Source organism: Pezoporus occidentalis, unplaced genomic scaffold (assembly GCF_034315485.1).
Source record: "Pezoporus occidentalis ecotype Australia unplaced genomic scaffold, CSIRO_AGI_Poc_V1 ctg192, whole genome shotgun sequence".
In the NCBI taxonomy this organism is placed as follows: Eukaryota; Metazoa; Chordata; class Aves; order Psittaciformes; family Psittacidae; genus Pezoporus; species Pezoporus occidentalis.
In genome coordinates this window covers 629,052-647,092 of record NW_026913771.1, presented here as the reverse complement: position 1 = coordinate 647,092, position 18,041 = coordinate 629,052, and the positions used below count along the sequence as shown (strand labels likewise).

The 18,041-nt window shown below is 38.7% G+C and overlaps 1 protein-coding gene across 7 annotated transcripts in view; it reads left to right on the top strand.

The window, feature by feature from the left end:
* The window catches only part of USP32 (ubiquitin specific peptidase 32), a 74,211-nt gene extending 58,052 nt beyond the window's left edge, over nucleotides 1-16,159 (top strand). For all 7 annotated transcript variants that reach the window (XM_062617107.1, XM_062617110.1, XM_062617104.1 and 4 more), the window contains 17 exons: nucleotides 673-754; nucleotides 1,866-1,940; nucleotides 2,548-2,686; nucleotides 2,966-3,071; nucleotides 3,728-3,901; nucleotides 4,403-4,577; nucleotides 5,227-5,378; nucleotides 6,116-6,227; nucleotides 7,028-7,239; nucleotides 8,653-8,837; nucleotides 9,249-9,335; nucleotides 10,143-10,263; nucleotides 10,934-11,125; nucleotides 11,716-12,004; nucleotides 12,369-12,802; nucleotides 13,139-13,231; nucleotides 13,753-16,159. In XM_062617107.1, coding sequence (XP_062473091.1) covers nucleotides 673-754; nucleotides 1,866-1,940; nucleotides 2,548-2,686; nucleotides 2,966-3,071; nucleotides 3,728-3,901; nucleotides 4,403-4,577; nucleotides 5,227-5,378; nucleotides 6,116-6,227; nucleotides 7,028-7,239; nucleotides 8,653-8,837; nucleotides 9,249-9,335; nucleotides 10,143-10,263; nucleotides 10,934-11,125; nucleotides 11,716-12,004; nucleotides 12,369-12,802; nucleotides 13,139-13,231; nucleotides 13,753-13,926 — 2,802 coding nt within the window. In that variant the 3' untranslated portion in view covers nucleotides 13,927-16,159. The remainder of the gene's footprint in view (nucleotides 1-672; nucleotides 755-1,865; nucleotides 1,941-2,547; nucleotides 2,687-2,965; nucleotides 3,072-3,727; nucleotides 3,902-4,402; nucleotides 4,578-5,226; nucleotides 5,379-6,115; nucleotides 6,228-7,027; nucleotides 7,240-8,652; nucleotides 8,838-9,248; nucleotides 9,336-10,142; nucleotides 10,264-10,933; nucleotides 11,126-11,715; nucleotides 12,005-12,368; nucleotides 12,803-13,138; nucleotides 13,232-13,752) is intronic.
* The last annotated feature ends 1,882 nt before the right edge of the window (nucleotides 16,160-18,041 follow it).

Here is an 18,041-nt window from a genome sequence, read left to right as displayed (position 1 = left end):
CCTTTTCAGTCATCTGTTGGATACTGTATATCTCCCTCTTTTCTAGAAGCTATTACATACACATGCAGAGGGGGAAAAGAATAAAGACGTAGCTTTGCTTTGCAGTTTAATTGCCCAGGTTGAAAAGCTCTTGCCACTTGTTCTCTGGAGGTTTTTGTGCACTCCAAGCAGTGGTGTTAGTGACCCAGAAAACACCTCTTTTCTCCCTCTTAGCCTGGTAAACATTTAATTATCCTGTCATGTATTTAACAATTGGCTAAACGGTATGAAGCTTCATAGAAACTGTTTTAAATGGAAATAAAAGTGTATTATTTCATTGACACGAATGATGCTGCATGTTTTTCTTGGCACAAAAGCCAGCAGCTATCCAGGATCTTTTTCAAACGTGTATGTGACCAAATCACAGTAAACAAGCAGAATGTATTCCTTGGAATCATGCCTGTAATTCTCTCCATTCTAGAGAAATACCACGTAAAATTAAAGCATGGAACTAGATGCTTGTGGAGATCAGTGAACTCCTGTATTTAATGGACATGATTAGGGAACTGGTGTTCTTGCTTTTGTGAAGAAATTGTTAACACTATTTTAATTTCATTACTTTGAGATTAAAATATCCTCAGAGAATTTTAAATCTGGAAGCAGTAACTATATAAAGCATTTTTTCTCCTGCAGAACTATCTTACCTTGCTGGATGATGAAGATCACAGACTGGAGTATCTTAAAATACAAGATGAGCAGCATTTAGTAATAGAAGGTACTAAAAAAGGCCTGTAATTGGTTTACACACTAAAAACTAATAATAGTTTTATATGAGTGATATATGTATGGTTAATGAATTATGTATAGTACCGGTTTCTGTAATTGCCCAAACTATACAAATACATAGGCATAATGCCCTAATACTTTAATCATATAACTGTTTTGGGACCAAGGGTATGTGTAAATAGATCTGTCTATATATGTATGTACTGAAAGAAGTACAGGAAGAAATACAAAAACTTCAAATAAACCACTGTAGTAACCAAAATACCCAATTTAACAAAAGCAGTGCGAGGCATCTGAAGCTTTTTCATTACCTGATTCTTCTTTCACTAATTTTACAAGAGTTCAGGTTATGTTATTTGCATGAGCACATTCTCACAAAGCAAAAGGTGAAGAAAACTGCATGGGTCTGTCAACGTTGGGTTCGTTTCTAGGATGTTCATTACAAGCTGCTTTTATTTGCGCATCTGGAGAGAACCTAGCACATTTGGACTTGACTGCTTGACTGGCTCTTGTCATGGTGTAAAGGCATCATCAGCAGTCTCAGCATTTCTTGTTCCAGTCTCTTGTGTCACATCCTCTTGCCATGTGCTATGACGCAGTGCTGTCTGTCACAAACACATTAAGCTGTTGTCAGAGGTATCAGGGTGCACAGATCAGCCGAGTTTTCAACTGGTTTGATCTTTTTGGCTAAGTTTTTAACATGGGAGACAGAAGAGTACATACATAATGCACTTCACTGTTGTCCTTACATCCCAGAGGTCATATAGAAATCTGGGTCTCGCATTGTTTCTGCCCAAGTTGTTTAATGGGGGATGCTTATTAAATATTAGAATAAGTACTGAAAAATTTATCATCTGACAGGAAAGAAATCTCAGGGCTACTTTCTAAAGACATGAGTGGCTTTGTTGGAATGATGGCAGTATTAGAATGTTTTCCAATAATGATTGGAAACATTGAAATGAAAACAGCAAAAATAATAACTAAAAATAAGCAAACTGTTGAATATTAGAAAATGTGAGTTCAGCCTCTTGAGCTGTGTGAGCTCTCTAGAGTGAGTAGCAAACCATTTAAACAAATCCTCATGCCATATCTCTTTCTAGTTCGAAACAAAGACATGAGCTGGCCAGAAGAGATGTCTTTTATAGCAAACAGCAGTAAAATAGACAGACATAAAGGTAAGTGTTTCACCATAGTAATTGAATTATGATGAGAAGAAAAAGCCAAGAGGCTATATTGTGTTGAAACAGTTCTTTTTAATATATGTGCTCTTAACACTGGAAGAGGTCTTTTATGCCTCTGCTGCTTTGTTTGTTCTTTCTGTTGTATTAACTGAGATGCTGGAAATATGGGAGGGTTGGATGTACAGGCAGATAAATTTGTAGGTGTTCAGATGCAACAGTAGCAAATGGTATGTAGCAGATTCTGTATTTTGTGTCTGTTATCTATTTTTAAGGTAAGGAGTAAGGTAAGATTTTAACCAATTAATCCAGAAATTTCAGTACCATAATTATTTAGCTGAAAATAGTTTGTATAGATTGTACTGATGGCCGTGGTGGATCAGATCAAACAGAATACTTCAATTTCTGTTAAGTGGAGTTGAGAGAGCAGGTATTTTGAACAGGCTGGTCCTTTGTCGCATCTGTGCGGCTGTAGTCTCATAATTGGGAGCAGGTTAAATTGAATTAGTTGCTGTGAAAAGGTCACATTCTTCACTTCACTGACAGACCATTCTGAGTTTCTCACATCTGCGCAATTGCTATAATTATGTTTTATTTTTCTCAGTTCCTACTGAAAAGGGTGCTACTGGATTAAGCAACCTGGGTAACACGTGCTTCATGAACTCCAGTATCCAGTGTGTCAGTAACACACAACCTCTAACACGGTATTTCATCTCAGGAAGACATCTTTATGAGCTTAACAGGTAATTTTCTGTTTGAGACCGTTGGCATTTTCAATGTTGTATCATTTCTTTAAAATGAGTTTCAGCTCTTCAGAAGCAGACAGTGTGAATAAACCTTAAGTTCAGTGTTACCAAGCGTCAGCTCTACAGCAGGTTCCTGATTATTTACATGAAAATACAACATTTGTTTCTGGGAGACTTGAAACAGTTGAGCAAGAAGCCTTTGCACTTCCTTATTTATCCCCATGCTTGAACTTTGTTTTAATTTTAGTGTGGTATTAATTACTTTATGATTTCTAGGACAAATCCAATAGGAATGAAAGGACACATGGCCAAATGCTATGGGGATTTGGTTCAGGAGCTGTGGAGTGGAACTCAGAAGAATATAGCACCATTAAAGCTGCGGGTAAGTCTGTGACGTGTGCTATTTAAAGGCAGAAAGCAAGAATTTCTTCAGAAAGGTTGTAGTACACTTTTAATTGATGTTACCTGTATTGTAATGGTTCTGGGACTTCAAGTCTATCTCCTCTAGAGAAGGGAGAGGAGACTTGGACATGTATTTCACGTGTTAGAAGTTGGCTGTGAAGCCAGTGACTGTATACCCTGGGCAGTCAGTGATCATGTATGTTACTCTAAACTAGTCACAGCCTGTAGGCACCGCTGGGGAGATGTTCAGGAAGGGACCATGCAGGGGCAAGATGTGCAGTCTTGTGCATCTCCTCCTGGAGGAGGCCAGGGTTCATGAGTCCTGGTGCTCAGGACCTGAGCAGCTTTCTGTGGAATGTAATCATGGTTCAGTGGTTGTAAGATCAAAGGAGTTATGTGATACAAATGAGAGGTTGTGGTATAAGATGTGACTTTTATAGCCCTTGTTAGGGACAGCAGATAATGCATTTGGCTGTAAATGTTTTTTTGTTCTGAGATCATGAGGTGTTACCTTTTACCCTTGGTAATTGAATTTGTGCTCATAGACAGCATGCATCTTGCCTACAATAGTCTGATCTATTGTAAAAACTTTTGTTACATGATGTTGAACAACTTTCTGGCTGCTTTTTTTTCTAGTGGACAATAGCAAAATATGCCCCGAGGTTTAATGGCTTTCAACAGCAAGACTCACAGGAGCTTTTGGCTTTTCTTTTGGATGGTCTTCATGAGGATTTGAACAGAGTTCATGATAAGCCATATGTTGAACTGAAAGACAGTGATGGTCGACCAGACTGGGAAGTAGCAGCAGAGGTATGGGTTAAAAATGTTGGGCTTGGGATTTGTTTGCTTCCCTCCACCCCTTATAGTACTATGCTGCTAAGTTGCTGATGGGGCTGTCTGTGCAATACTGTCAGGACTGTAGAACCTTTTGTAACTTGTTAGAGCTGTGATTTCGGGAGTCAGTTTCACCTTTGAGCTGAAAATGAGCTTTAAATACTAAAATAAAGGCATAAAGATGATAATTCCTGATTATTTTGAACAACTCATGAAGTATCAGAACGTTTCAAGATCCTGATGATCCTTTCAGAAGTACTTTAAGTTGTAACTTGTTAATTGAAATAACTTCTATTTACTCATGTTGAAACTAAATACTTGTATTTCTTAGAAATTGGCAAAGAACTTCTGTGGAAATACTTTGACTTCCACAGCCACTGAAACTTTGGAGGTTTTCCAGCATATCCCGCTTCTGGTTGTTCAAGCGAACAGTCTTCAGTTTCTAACTCTGTATTGGGTTTTTGTGCTTCATTTTAGGCCTGGGAAAACCACCTGAGAAGAAACAGATCCATTGTTGTCGATTTGTTTCATGGGCAGCTGAAGTCCCAAGTAAAATGTAAAACTTGTGGACATATAAGTGTTAGGTTTGACCCTTTTAATTTTTTATCCTTGCCCTTGCCAATGGATAGCTACATGCACTTAGAAATTACAGGTGAGTAGTAGTGTTTAACTGCCTGTAAACTTGTCATTGCTAAAATAAACATTTTTATATGGGGAACACCTATAAAACATTTATATTTTGTGCTAGTATTTACGCTTGGAAAATAGTATAACCATTTTAATGGACTAGAATAAAATAATTTGCATTGTAATACAGTTAAACTAAAATAAATCTTTTAAAACAGCACAGATAACCCATTTGCATTCTTAACTATAGGACTTAATACAAAACCATGGAAAATGGGAGATTCAGAGAAATATCCTTGTGTTCACTGTGTTGTGGAGGTTGTCCTAAATCTCCCTAGAGAGAAAAAGAAGGGTTGGGGGGGGGGACTGCATAAACAAGGAATACTTAATGGGTCATGAGCTATACTATGAAGAACCCCATGTATTGTTGGAAATAAGGCAAAAGGAAAGATGATTGAAACAGTGACACCAAATTTGAAACCATTTACTACTGCCTGTGTAGCAAGAGATTTTCTGACACTTGTCTGCAGACCTTGGAAATAGACTGGTAGAAAAAAATCGTATTTTCAAGAGGGGGCAAAAAGTGCTTTCTAATAAGTAAGTAGCTGTAATGTAATATTCTCATTAAAACTTTCATGGTTTGCTGACCAGTGTGTTTCTTTTGCCCTTTAAAGTAATTAAATTAGATGGTACTACTCCTGTTCGATACGGCCTGAGATTAAACATGGATGAAAAGTATACAGGTTTGAAAAAACAGTTAAGTGAACTCTGTGGGCTAAAACCAGAACAGATTCTACTTGCAGAGGTGCATAGCTCCAATATAAAGGTAAGAAGAAAAGAAAGTAGTTATTGCTGTACCATACTTTTGGTATTTTTCTTTGTTATTTGTGTACAGTGGCATAATTCTTCATTCTTTTTGACATTAAGCTTTGCTTACAGGAACTGTGAAGTAATTTAACTAAAAGTATGCATGAAAAGTCAGCATAGTTATATCTCCAGATGAACTTTGATTTTGTTCTTAAACTGTAATTTGGCTTGCTTTGAATAGATTTTATATCAGAGTAAGCTGAACCAAAATAAACCACTTGCAAACAGAATTAATAGCAATGCAGAAGCTTGGAGAAGCTTAATTGAATTGATTACTAATGATATTTTTAGGAAAAAAAAGGATAAAATCATCTTGTGGTAATAAATCTCAACTTAGAGTTCTGTGATGAGTTTAAACGCTGTCAACACGTCAGAGGCATAAGTAATGACTGACTTAGTTCTCTGTAGTGTGTTTGTGTGTATAGATTATTTTGCTGTCATTGAATAGGATTAAAACTACTTGAAACTAGGTTCTCTCAGTCTGGTTAGAGAACCATTCGTAACTCTCTCAGGTCTTGTTGCAGAGATGTGCAAAGGGTCTCCTTGTTGGCTTCCTATTTTCCTTCTAGAAAGGCATAAGAAAGCATATGGGAGGGGAGAGCTGAACTGATAGATGTTTTCAAAAGAGCAAAGCATGTTCAGAGTCACAGGTAGAAGTATGTACATGTCTGACTAACTTACTCTTTCTTACTGAAGAACTTTCCTCAAGACAACCAGAAAGTCCGGTTATCAGTGAGTGGGTTTTTGTGTGCATTTGAAATACCAATTCCAGGATCCCCTACGTCAGCATCGAGTCCTGTGCAGACAGGTAAAAGTAAACATACTCATTTTCCTGTTCATTTCAAATGCACTGTGCTTAGGTACTGGAGAAATTCAGGAGAAAACCTTACTTTTTATTACTAAGTAAACAGGGTTAAAGAAAAGACAAATAAATTAAGGATTCTGATCCAAAAAGAAGCTATGAGCAATCTCATTGCCTATATCCTCCTTAGAATCATGCCCAGGATAGCAGTGTGAAGATCACTGTGTACTTACTGTAGTTAAAGACACAAGAAACACATAAAATACTTTATTTATTGTGGATTGGCTCCAAGGCTGGACATGGGAAAAATTGGAAGCATGGTGTCCAGTTTTGGTTCTGGTTTTATTTTTTGTGGTTTTGTCTGTGGGTCATAAACACCTCGGGTACTCTTTGCTCTTGCATGCTCCGATTTGCAGAGTTGTAGGCAAATGACAAGGGGTAACAGGTTCAAACTTAAACAGGGGAAGTTCAGACTGGATATAAGGAAGAAATTCTTTACTGTTAGGGTGGTGAGGCACTGGAATGGGTTGCCCAAGGAAGTTTTGAATGCTCCATCCCTGGCAGTGTTCAAGTCCAGGTTGGACAAAGCCTTGGGACACATGGTTTAGTTTGAGGTGTCCCTGCTCGTGGCAAGTGGCTTGGAACTGGATGATATTAAGATCCTTTCCAACCCTAACTATTCTATGTTGGTCTTAGGAGAGTAGAAGATATTTCATGAAATGCATTGAATAGAATTGAAAGGATAAAAATCACACGATCAGTTCTGGTCACTGTAGATAATTGAGAATGTAATTGTCTATCTGCAGATGTCTCAACTGGACCCTCAGCTAATGGAGCACCCAACATAATGATGAATGGGGACATTCCTAAACCAACTCTAATTCCAAACGGAATGCCAAATACTGTAGTGCCATGTGGAACAGAGCATAACCTTGCCAACTGGACTCTCAACGGTCATGTGCCCCCGCTTTCTGATAGTCCATGTACAGGGTATATCATTGCAGTCCACAGAAAAATGGTTAGTAGCTATTGGTTAGTAAATGGTTAGTAGCTAATTCATTTGTTACAAATTGCTGGCGTAACACACTTTGAAGGAAAGCCAGCGAGGTTTTTTCTTAATGCCCATATGATGAATTAATCCCTATTTCTTAAGAAGAGGAGCATGAATACGTTTCCCTTGTAAGTGAGCACCCAGTTCTATGGAAACACAACTCTTGTGAATTTAAATCATAATGTCTGATGTTGGTGTATTTTTCTTCCTTGAGTACTGGCATGCTTCCCAGCTCTTTAATGCTGAGATGCATACTTGGGCGTTCGCTGACTCCCTGATTAAATGTTCCAGACTCTTTGAGGAGAAAAATTTCTAATTAAAGGAGCTGCTAGGAAAGCATTTCTTATCCATTATGTGGAAGTCTTTATTTCTCACATGGAAAGAGTGTGAAGATATATAGTACATTCCTGGGTCATTCTGTTGGCATGCTCTTCATGAAAGCGTCTTGTAAAGTTGAGCTCTAAATGTCAAAGCTGGATGACTGAACACCTCAGGTAGCACACATCAAGTGTGTACTGTGTCCACACTTGAAAGTCTGATGTTTAGAGCCTGGTGGATATTGCCCAGGAGGCCTTTAACTTCCCTTTCCACTGTGTTTGTGTGAGGTTTCTTTGCTTTATTCACACAAGTACTGGCTGCTAACCGCTGTTATCACTGTTGCCTTGAGTCAGATTTTGCAGACTCTCACAGGTGATTGGTGTAGGACTTCTGAGCCATTATAAGCTGCTAAATATACAGCTTAAAAACTAGGGAAAGTTCTTTGTGGAAGCTGTTCCAGGAATCCATGCTTGTCATTGTCAAAATCTTAACCAAAGGAAGGGGTGTAAGTCTTATGCAGGGCAGTAGCAGTTGGCTGTTCCTGTGTCATTAAGTCAGTGTATTAAATCTTTCTTATAAATGGGAGATGTAGCATGAAGGTTAGTTTGTCTGCTTGGAATAAATTCAGTACAAGTGCCCCCTTTAGACAGAAAGGTATTCTTTCTCTGGCAGGCATTAGCATGCCTAGTGTAGAGGTCGTTTTGGGACAGGTATTAGCATCATGAGGTGCGTGTCTGCATTACAGTATTACTATGTGGTAGGAAAAGTAAGAAATACACATCATAAAAAATACCAAACATGGTTGAAATGCAGATTTATGTTTGTGTTCTGATGCCTAGATAACGTTGCCATAGTATCGTAAAACAGCAAAAGGTTTTCAAGTTGGTGTGTGGTAATTATATTGGGGAAAAATGGTTGAAATAAAGTGCTTTTAATAGAATTTGTGCTTTATTTTAATTGCCAAAGCCTGTACTAAGTAACAAGGTCAGCATCCTCGTAATGACGGTAACGTGAGTTCATGCATACTTACATCTGAGTAATTCTTTTATTTCACCTATGCAGATGCGGACAGAATTGTATTTTCTTTCATCTCAGAAGAATCGTCCCAGTCTCTTTGGAATGCCACTCATTGTTCCTTGTACAGTTCATACACGGAAGAGAGACCTCTATGATGCTGTGTGGATTCAGGTTTCCAGGCTTGCCAGCCCTCTCCCGCCTCAGGAAGCCAGTAATCATGCACAAGACTGGTGAGTCTGGCATCTCAGTCTTTGCCTTGGATGGTATAATACAGTGGCTTGGACTTGCTTACAAGGTGTAGAACTATATTGAGCTACATCTTTATTAGTTTTGACTTCTCATAATAATGGCAGTCATTAAAAATAACTTCTAATTCTTTAACTGCATTTGCAGTTAAATGTAGTATAACCTGTAGCTGCACTCAAGAGGTGGCTTTACACAAATCGGTTGATGCTTTCTCATCCAGTGACTGATAATTAATTCTATCTATCTGACCAATTTAGGCAATATAAAGGCAAGCTGCATTAATACAAATTATAATTGGGGGATTGATAAAGTAAACATAGCAAGCACAGTGAAGGAAGGTGCTTGGCAGTCTGAATGCGTGCTCATGTTTCATGTTGTGTTCTCTTCTGTTTCAGTGATGATAGCATGGGGTACCAGTATCCATTCACCCTCAGGGTAGTGCAGAAGGATGGAAATTCTTGTGCTTGGTGTCCTTGGTACAGGTAAATTGTCCTTTTTAGATTTAAGAAAGGGGATCACTCCAGCAGAAAGGTGATTTATGGTAATGGATTTGTGATACATTTCAGAGGTGATACTAAACAACAAGAATCTGGAATCTAATTTAACCCAAGCTCACATGGCAGTAGCTTTTTATGACTTGGAGAGCAGAAAGCTCTGCTGACACAGAAACTTTAAATTAGGAGACAGATGTGAGATTATCCAAAACTCTTAACCCCTTACAATATTCTGTGTGCATGTGTCTATATATGCAGGCCCATATGTGTACATATATGGAAGATCTGTGCGCATTTCATACAAACCCAAACGTTAGATGCAAATCATCTACCCGTCTACCTTTTGTCCATTTTCAGATGTCACTAGTTCCTGTGCCATCTGAAGAGTAAGAACTAAGCTGGATGATAAGAAATCCACTCTGGAAGCAGGCTTGGAATTTTCCCTAAATAAAAACATACTAATGAAAATTCCAGATGCTTGCTGGAACGTATTCTGACCATATACTCACAGCTTTACATGAGCTGTCATGCTGTAAAGTACCTGTAGTTCTTTTGTGGCATAGGTAAGCTTTGCCAGCATTATACACAGGTAGACAGGTTCCATTTCTCATCTCTGTTAAAGTTTTGCAGTAAAATAGCAAACTGACACATTATTTTATAGAAATGCCTCTCTTTTACACTGAAAGCAAGACTTGAGACTTTGATGATAGAGTAAGGAGCAGAATTAGAGTGTGAAGCAATGTAAAACTTGTGGTTATGTAAACTGTCCAATAACTGTTGAACTTCTTGATTTAGATTTTGTCGTGGCTGTAAAATTGAGTGCACAGAAGATAGAGCTTGTGTTGGGAATGCTTATATTGCTGTAGACTGGGATCCAACAGCACTCCATCTGCGCTACCAGACGTCGCAAGAACGGGTAAAATTGCCATGTAAACCCTTTGCTGTTTGTTCATAGCTCTGAAGCCCACCCCATTTCACCATTTTTGTTTCATTTGATGCTGCTTTTGTCCATTTTCTGTTACACTGAAGTCCGTAACCATTGAACAGTATATTCTGGATAAATTAATGTCTTGATGTCAGACCTCTTATGTGACCATAACGTGGAAGGGCAGCTCTTAAGAAACCACAGCAGTGTATTTTCTATCTGTTGTGAGTTGCTTTTGATCTAGCCTCCATGGTATGTTACAAAGTATGTTAATTTGATACATTTTCTAAGCACAGCAGTGCTATGAACCAGTTATGCATGTGAGTAAACCCGTTTCCAATTTGAGTCAACAAAGCATATCTGAAAGTAAGCCTATAGCAGAAATAATCTAGAATAGATGTTCAGACTTGTGGGTTGAATCTATAAACTTTTGCTTTATGGATAGTCATGTAAGTAGAACTCAAGAATAAGGACAGTGTGGTATTCGTATGTCTGCCTCTTCTTAATTGAAATAAAATGCCTGCTAAAACTCAGGGCATCTAGTTTTTATCTTTAATCTTAAATAATTATTTGATGTTATGTTTATGATATTGTGAGTAGAGCCTTCCTCTGAGCAGTTTGTGCGTGTTTCCAAGTCAGATACAGTTTTATCTCACTTTAGATTGTAGAAGAACATGAAAGTGTTGAACAAAGCCGACGAGCTCAAGCAGAGCCCATCAATCTGGACAGCTGTCTTAGAGCCTTCACCAGTGAGGAAGAACTGGGGGAGGATGAGATGTACTACTGTTCCAAATGCAAGACCCATTGTTTGGCCACCAAAAAACTGGATCTTTGGAGACTTCCCCCTATTTTGGTATGACCTTGTGTAATTTTCCTCTACGGCAACCGAACCAAAGTGCATTGATCACAAATTGCTCCTTGTGTCCCCTTGCTCTGAATAAGAAGATTGGCTTTATTCCCAGTCTCATGAGGGACATTGACTTTGCATCATGCATTTCTGTAATGCAGGCAAATAAAACGAACCTCAGATCCTTTGGAATCTTTTTAGCTGATAGATTGCAGGAAATGGTGGTATTTTGCATTCAGTGTCATCTGTTGTAACATGGAATTCATGCTTAGGCAGTGATTCCAGGAACATGATCTTCTGTCTAGTTGTGTAAGCCCTGCATTTGTTGCTTTTCAGATTTGGTGGGTTACTCAAAACCCATAGTGCTAATCACTGAATCCGGTCAACCTTTTTCACCATTTCCCTGTGAAAAATAGTAGTTCCTTAGTTTACCCCTGGATCCCAAAATGCAAACTGTCACATGCAGCAATGCTTCCTGGGTTTCATTAGCACATGATGAAATCTATGGTTTGTAAAAGCGCTGTTTTTAAACAGTGGAATTACTCACTGTGATGGAATCGTCCTCCTTTAATGTTCTCTAATGTGTTTCTTCTTAGATCATTCACCTGAAAAGATTTCAGTTCGTAAATGGCCGCTGGATAAAGTCTCAGAAAATTGTTAAATTTCCCAGAGAAAGCTTTGACCCAAGTGCCTTTTTGGTACAAAGGGATCCAAGTCATTTCCAAAGGAAGCAGCTAACTCTCCAGGTCGACAGCCTTCCAGAACCACGGACTCTCCAGGGGGAGGCCAAGAAAACAGATGTGCCGATCACTTATACGCCGGCAGAAGATGTACTGAACAGAAGTCCATCCTCTCTTAATACTACTGTCTTGAATAATATCAAAGGTAAGTAACAATTAGAGAAAATTCCAGTCAGTACTGATATCTGGGGGGGGAGGAATTATATTATGAACAAAATTTTAATGTTTCTTTGTCCAAAGCACTATACTTTGAAACATGCATTTCTGTTGGGTTTTGCCCTGGTCACAAGAGATTGGACCTGTCTGCTTTTGTAAGTGGTGATGAATGTGCTCCTTAAAAGGGTTAAATTTGAGTTCATAGGTGTATGTGTGTGCAAGGATAATCTTACTTTTATATACTACTCATTAGTTGTAGTGAAACTGTTTGTCAATGTTTGGTTATTAAAAAAAGAAAAAAACACTCAAAAAAAAATCTCTTATCTTAGTAGTCCGTGTGTTTTCTGTTTTAGCATCTCCATCCTTGGGGAGGAAAAGTGGAACCAGCTGTCCTTCAAGTAAAAACAGTAGCCCAAATAGTAGCCCAAGGACTTTAGGAAGGGGTAAAGGGCGTCTGCGGCTGCCACAGCTGGGTAAAAACAAACTTTCAAGTAGCAAAGAAAATCTGGATGCAAGTAAAGAGAACGGTACTGACCAGGAACAGAGATTTACTTCTGATCAAGGTGATACTCTTACTAGAGGGCGTATTTTAGGTGGCAGCCAGAGTGAACTGTATACTGCTCAGGACAATGAGATGACTCTAGCCAACGGATACATCTGTGAGCAGAATGCATATAGTAATGGCAGCATCAACGGTCAAATTGATAACCACAGTGAGGATGATATTACAGATGACCAAAGAGAAGAAGTATGTGTTAACCCAATTTACAATCTATATGCAATTTCGGTAAGTTGACTTCTTTTATGCAGGTAAACTGTCTTCATGTGGCATTGGTTTGAATAAGTCATTTACTCCATCGTTTTCATCACAGAAAGTAGGGATGTTTTGAGGAGGAGAACAAAGTAGAGCCATTGTCAGCAAAACTTAATTTGTCATAAAACTGAGTACAACTGAAAATGTGTCTCTCCACGGTGGTTTTTCTGCTTGGGTGTATAAAGTTAGTCAGCTCTAGATGTACAGCTTGGTACGAACTATTGTCACTCACTTAACTATCATGAATCGTTTATTCTGTGAATTCTGGGGGTTAAGAAAAGAATTTCTTTTCTTTTTCGTCTTCCTCAGTGCCATTCAGGAATTATGGGAGGGGGTCATTATGTCACGTATGCCAAAAACCCGAACAACAAGTGGTACTGCTACAATGACAGTAGCTGTAAGGTAAATCATGTCTTTTTGTCTTGGTTACCTAGAGCCAGAGGAATTTACATTTGGTGAGAACTGCTCTTTGCAACCAGGAGCATCTCAAAAGTCACATCAGATTAATATGAAAATTAACTGAAACTGTATATGAGATTTGTTTTCTCCGAGTTAACATCTGTTCATCAGCTGCTGCTATGGTTAAGGAAAGATGCTTATTTTATACACTGATGGAAAGCTTACTAAAAATGGAAGGCCAAGAATACTTCTTCATGATGCTGGCAGTTTTGTATTCAATTACTGAATAATTAAGTTCCGATATTTCTAAGCATTTCCAGTTGTCACTATAAAATTTGTCACACTTTTCAAGTAAATAATGGAGCCTGATAACTGTAATAAGGGAGAAGGAAAATGGATTTCCTCTTGTTGTAAATAGACAGTTAAAAATATGGTTTCCAGGGCAATCGGGTGTATTTTAAGTCCAGTAACTGTAAAGCGATAGTCCCCCTGCATATTTGAGAGCGTGCCTTTCTCTTTCTCAGGAATTGCATCCCGATGAAATCGACACGGACTCTGCCTACATTCTTTTCTATGAGCAGCAGGGGGTAGACTATGCACAATTTCTGCCAAAGATAGACGGCAAAAAGATGGCAGACACGAGCAGCATGGACGAAGATTTTGAGTCCGATTATAAGAAGTACTGTGTTTTACAGTAAGCAGGTGATCTTCCATGGACTGGTCCGAGAATGTGAGGGATAACATCCTGAAACTTACATTTGGTGAAAATGTTGTTGAACCAGATAACGTAAGTGTAGTTGTTGTACCCTGTGACCTGAAAGCACAAGAAGAAACCCCTAATTAAATAGCAGTTAATATAAAGATAGTATTGTTTTGTTCTGTTATCTCACTACATGCTCTAAACATTTCTGATGTTAGACATCAGGCTGAGACTGCCATTGGCCTTTAAGTAAAATGGTTTGAGAAAAGCCAACTAGGACCAAATAAGAGCTAAATTAAACAGTCCAAATAAGAGCTAAACAAAGTAGTGTAGAGTTTACCAACTGTTCTAACAAGCCCCCAAGGCTCTCTTTAGGTTTAAGATAATGGGGGAAAAAAAATTGTAGTGTTGTCTTTGGACAACATGATATTGCTACCTCCTTTTTCCTGCAGTTTTATTGCATTTTATTGGCAAAACAGGGAAAGCAAGAGAATGAAACGTGCACAGACATGAAGGATTATCATCAAGAGTAAGAGAAGTTTCCAGTTTTGCCGCCACTGATGCGTGTCAGTTGCTTTCTTTCTGTATGTTGGGAGCACAACCAAATGATAATTTGAGAAGAGATTAATTCCTACACTTGAATGGTTTATTATAGTTGTCTTTTCTCCACATGTTGGCTGTGCGGATCAACATGTTTCAGGAATGGCTTTTCTGCCTGGAGAGTGCCATCTCAGACTCTTGAGATGCCTCGAGAAGCAACTTCAGGTTGGAGAGAGTAGTTGCGACGATTACACGTGTGGCGTCTTAAAATGTGCACATTGCACAGAACGTTCCCAGCTTTTGGAAGGAAAGAGATGCTTGAGCTTATGTTTCATGACTGGTGTTGCTTTTAAATTTGCACTTTTAAAGATTCGTATAATTAAATTCAAAAACATAGTTTGTTTTTGTTGTTGTAAGGGCTCTGGAGTGAATGGCTGTGAATTATCCACTGTGTATTTCAAACAGAGAAGAAGCTGTGGCTGTCCAGGTAGCTGTCGTAGCATTCATGGATGGATTTTCTTTCTTGGTTTCATAATTTAATGGGAGTCTTCTTTTTTGTCAAAATTTGGTTGCCTTTTCAAATTTTGGTTGGTTTTTTGCAACAGGTTATGCGTATACTTGCAGTGAAACCAGGATTGCTTTCCGTGCCCTTGCAACATGCTCTTTCAAGTCAACGGGCTTATTGCATGAAGGAAAGCATGACTTGAGTCTTAGCAGAGACTGGAAGAGAGATGGTTATTTTTTGAGTAGGCATTTCTTTAAACATTTTCAGTGTTAAATCATTTGCATATCTGAATGAAGATAAACGTTTTGCTCTTTTAGCCTTCTGTTCTTCAGCTGAGTCTAAGCAGCTTACTAATTCTGTCATATATCATCTATCAAGTTCTTTAGGTTTTGTATCTTCACTAACATCGATCCTTATCCGGTTGATCTGAAATAAATGTTTGGATTCATTTTAATGTGTTTTACAGGAATGCCAGACCTACCAGTAAGTTTATCATTTCCAGAAGGAGCTGAGTTTTATCCAGTTAAGAAATGATACCAACTGATCTTGCTGTCTTTAGGCGGGCAAATACCTCCCTGTCTTCCCTGGAGGTTGCACCTCTTTTAAAGGGAAGCAGATCGGTTCCAAAATAAGTATTGTCTTTCTTGTAAAGTGTTGCTCCCTATCCTATATGGTCTTTTATCTTTAAAGTGGTCTAAACGTTGAGACTGAAGACAAGCAAACATGACTTGTGAATTTCTAGGTTAGAAGCTTTTTCAGTACCCGTTTGTCTACTCCTCCCTCTGCAAACTCCATGAAAAGTGAAAGATTTTCAGCTGATTTACTTTGAGATGTTTAATTTAAGCAGGTAGCACAATCTACTAATGTTATTTGATCTTCTGTGTTTGTTACATTGGTTGTAATTAATTTTTTTAAATTAAATTAATTCATGAATTAGTAGTAAATTTATTAAGTTAACTATTAACTACATTCACTTTGTAAATTATTGTATAAAACTTATTGACAATGCACTGACTTTAGAAAGATGTTAATGTACATAAATACCTTGTAAATAAAATAGTGTTGATGTACTGGAATATGAACTGTATTAAAAAAAGGTATCGGTAATTGTATATGGAGTGAACCTGTTTATCTGTAACTATATTATTCAAGCAAATTAAACACTGTGGATGCAGATGAAGTGTCACTTCTTGTCAGATGGTTTTTAAGAGCTGTTTGCCTGCTTTGAAGTTGCTGTACTGTTCATTAAGCTTAAATGTATCTGTCAATCCAGAAAACTGAAGCGTGTGAGTAAGCATAGAGCAATTCTTTGCAGTTTGTCCTGCACAGCCCTTAGTTCTGAGTTACCAGGATAGTTCAGCTCCTCTGAGTTTTGGGTTTAAGTTATTTTAGGTTTCCTTTTGAGAACATTCTGTTCTTATTTTAAAGAATACATTTAATCATTTAAAATACGTGCCTGTATACGTGAGAGAGTATGAGACCTTCCTTCTTACAAGTAAGCCTTAAGAACTAGCACACTAAAGCACATTAAGTCAGTGGTCCTCATGTTTTCTCATCTGTTCTCATAGATCTGAAGTAAGATCAGTGATGGCTTAGAAGCACACTGGCTGCACATGGGATTCCTTCTTACCTACTCTTGGGAATCCCTCTGCAGGTTATTAAGGGGGGGGGGGGGGGAATGAAATGTCTCTTTCTATATTTAATTCCTTCATTTTTGGATGTGTACATGGACTATTAAAATTTGAACTGTAATGATTTCATTCCAGGTTCTCATGCTGTGGTAAATAAGGCACCTTCTGAGTTGAACAGGAATCAGATATAAAACCCCTTGTCTTCAGAATGTTCCAGAAATAATGGGATGATGAGAAAATCAGATTCCATCATCGGAGGGCTTGATGAGAGCCGTTTAATGGTGTGTACTGAACTTCTGCTCTCAGCTGGACATGGGGCAGTACAGCACTGCCTGCCCGCTCCCCTCTGTGACCAGAAACCTGAATCCATGTTTCATAATGCACTCAATTCTACCTGCCGTGGCACAGAGGGATTTGCCTCACCAGGAGGAGCAGTGTCTGAAGTGTGAATTAAATGACGCTTAGCAATTCTGCATGTAAGCATTTCATAGTGCTTGTGTAATCAATCAGTAGGCATTTTGGGTCAAGCAGGGTACCTGCTTTTGTGAGATGAAAACCCTTCTCTTGATATGTGATTCATACAAGACACAGATGCACAAGGAAAGATGCAAGTTAAAATAAGCACTCTTCAGAAGAACAGGCCAAGAAATAATGTGTGTGTCCTCAGTGCAGATGCCTGCTCCTCTCCAGACTGCAGTTTGCACAGGTGGAGAACGAAACTGCTGCACAGCAGCAAAGGAAATTCCTCCCTGTAGCTGAAGGAAGAGCCCCACGCTGTGGCACAGGCAGTCATCGCTTCCTTCAGTGGTGGTTTGTAACCTCCTAAGTCTGTAAAATCACAGAATGACTTGGGCTTGGAAAAGGGAGGTCATCAGCTCCGTCTGACTGCTGGAAGCTTCACACAGCAGGTCCCTGTACTGTGGCCGTGGTCAGCACAGAGGGCAATGTGTTTGGTTATGTTTTGATTTTCTTTACAAGTCGTGGCAAATGTGGTTTCTTGCCACCATGGCCACTGGGTTTCTTTTCTTTAAGAAGGAAAAAACCTGAAGCCTGGTTTCTGGTACCACCTGCAGAAAGAAGATGGAGTTTCATATTAAACACAGACATAACAGTGGCAGACTTCCTGAACCCAAACAACTGTGAGGGTAGTGCTAATGGCCAACAGTCCTTAGAACATGTTGCACAGGATACGAACTGAGTTTAGCAAGGCAAATTCTGCTGGAGATCTTTCTCATCTGATAACGTTACTGCTAGGGGAAGCACTCCCTGCACATGTCTGGTCTTAACACTGAGACTGAAAAAGGAAAGGAAGAATGTTCTATTTGAGAAACCATTTGGCCTTTTTACTGCAAGTTGAATATGAGACTTCATCTAGAATAATTTTCATCCATGATGCTCATGTTTGTGGGTATTATTTCAGTGCATGCCAGTGTATCC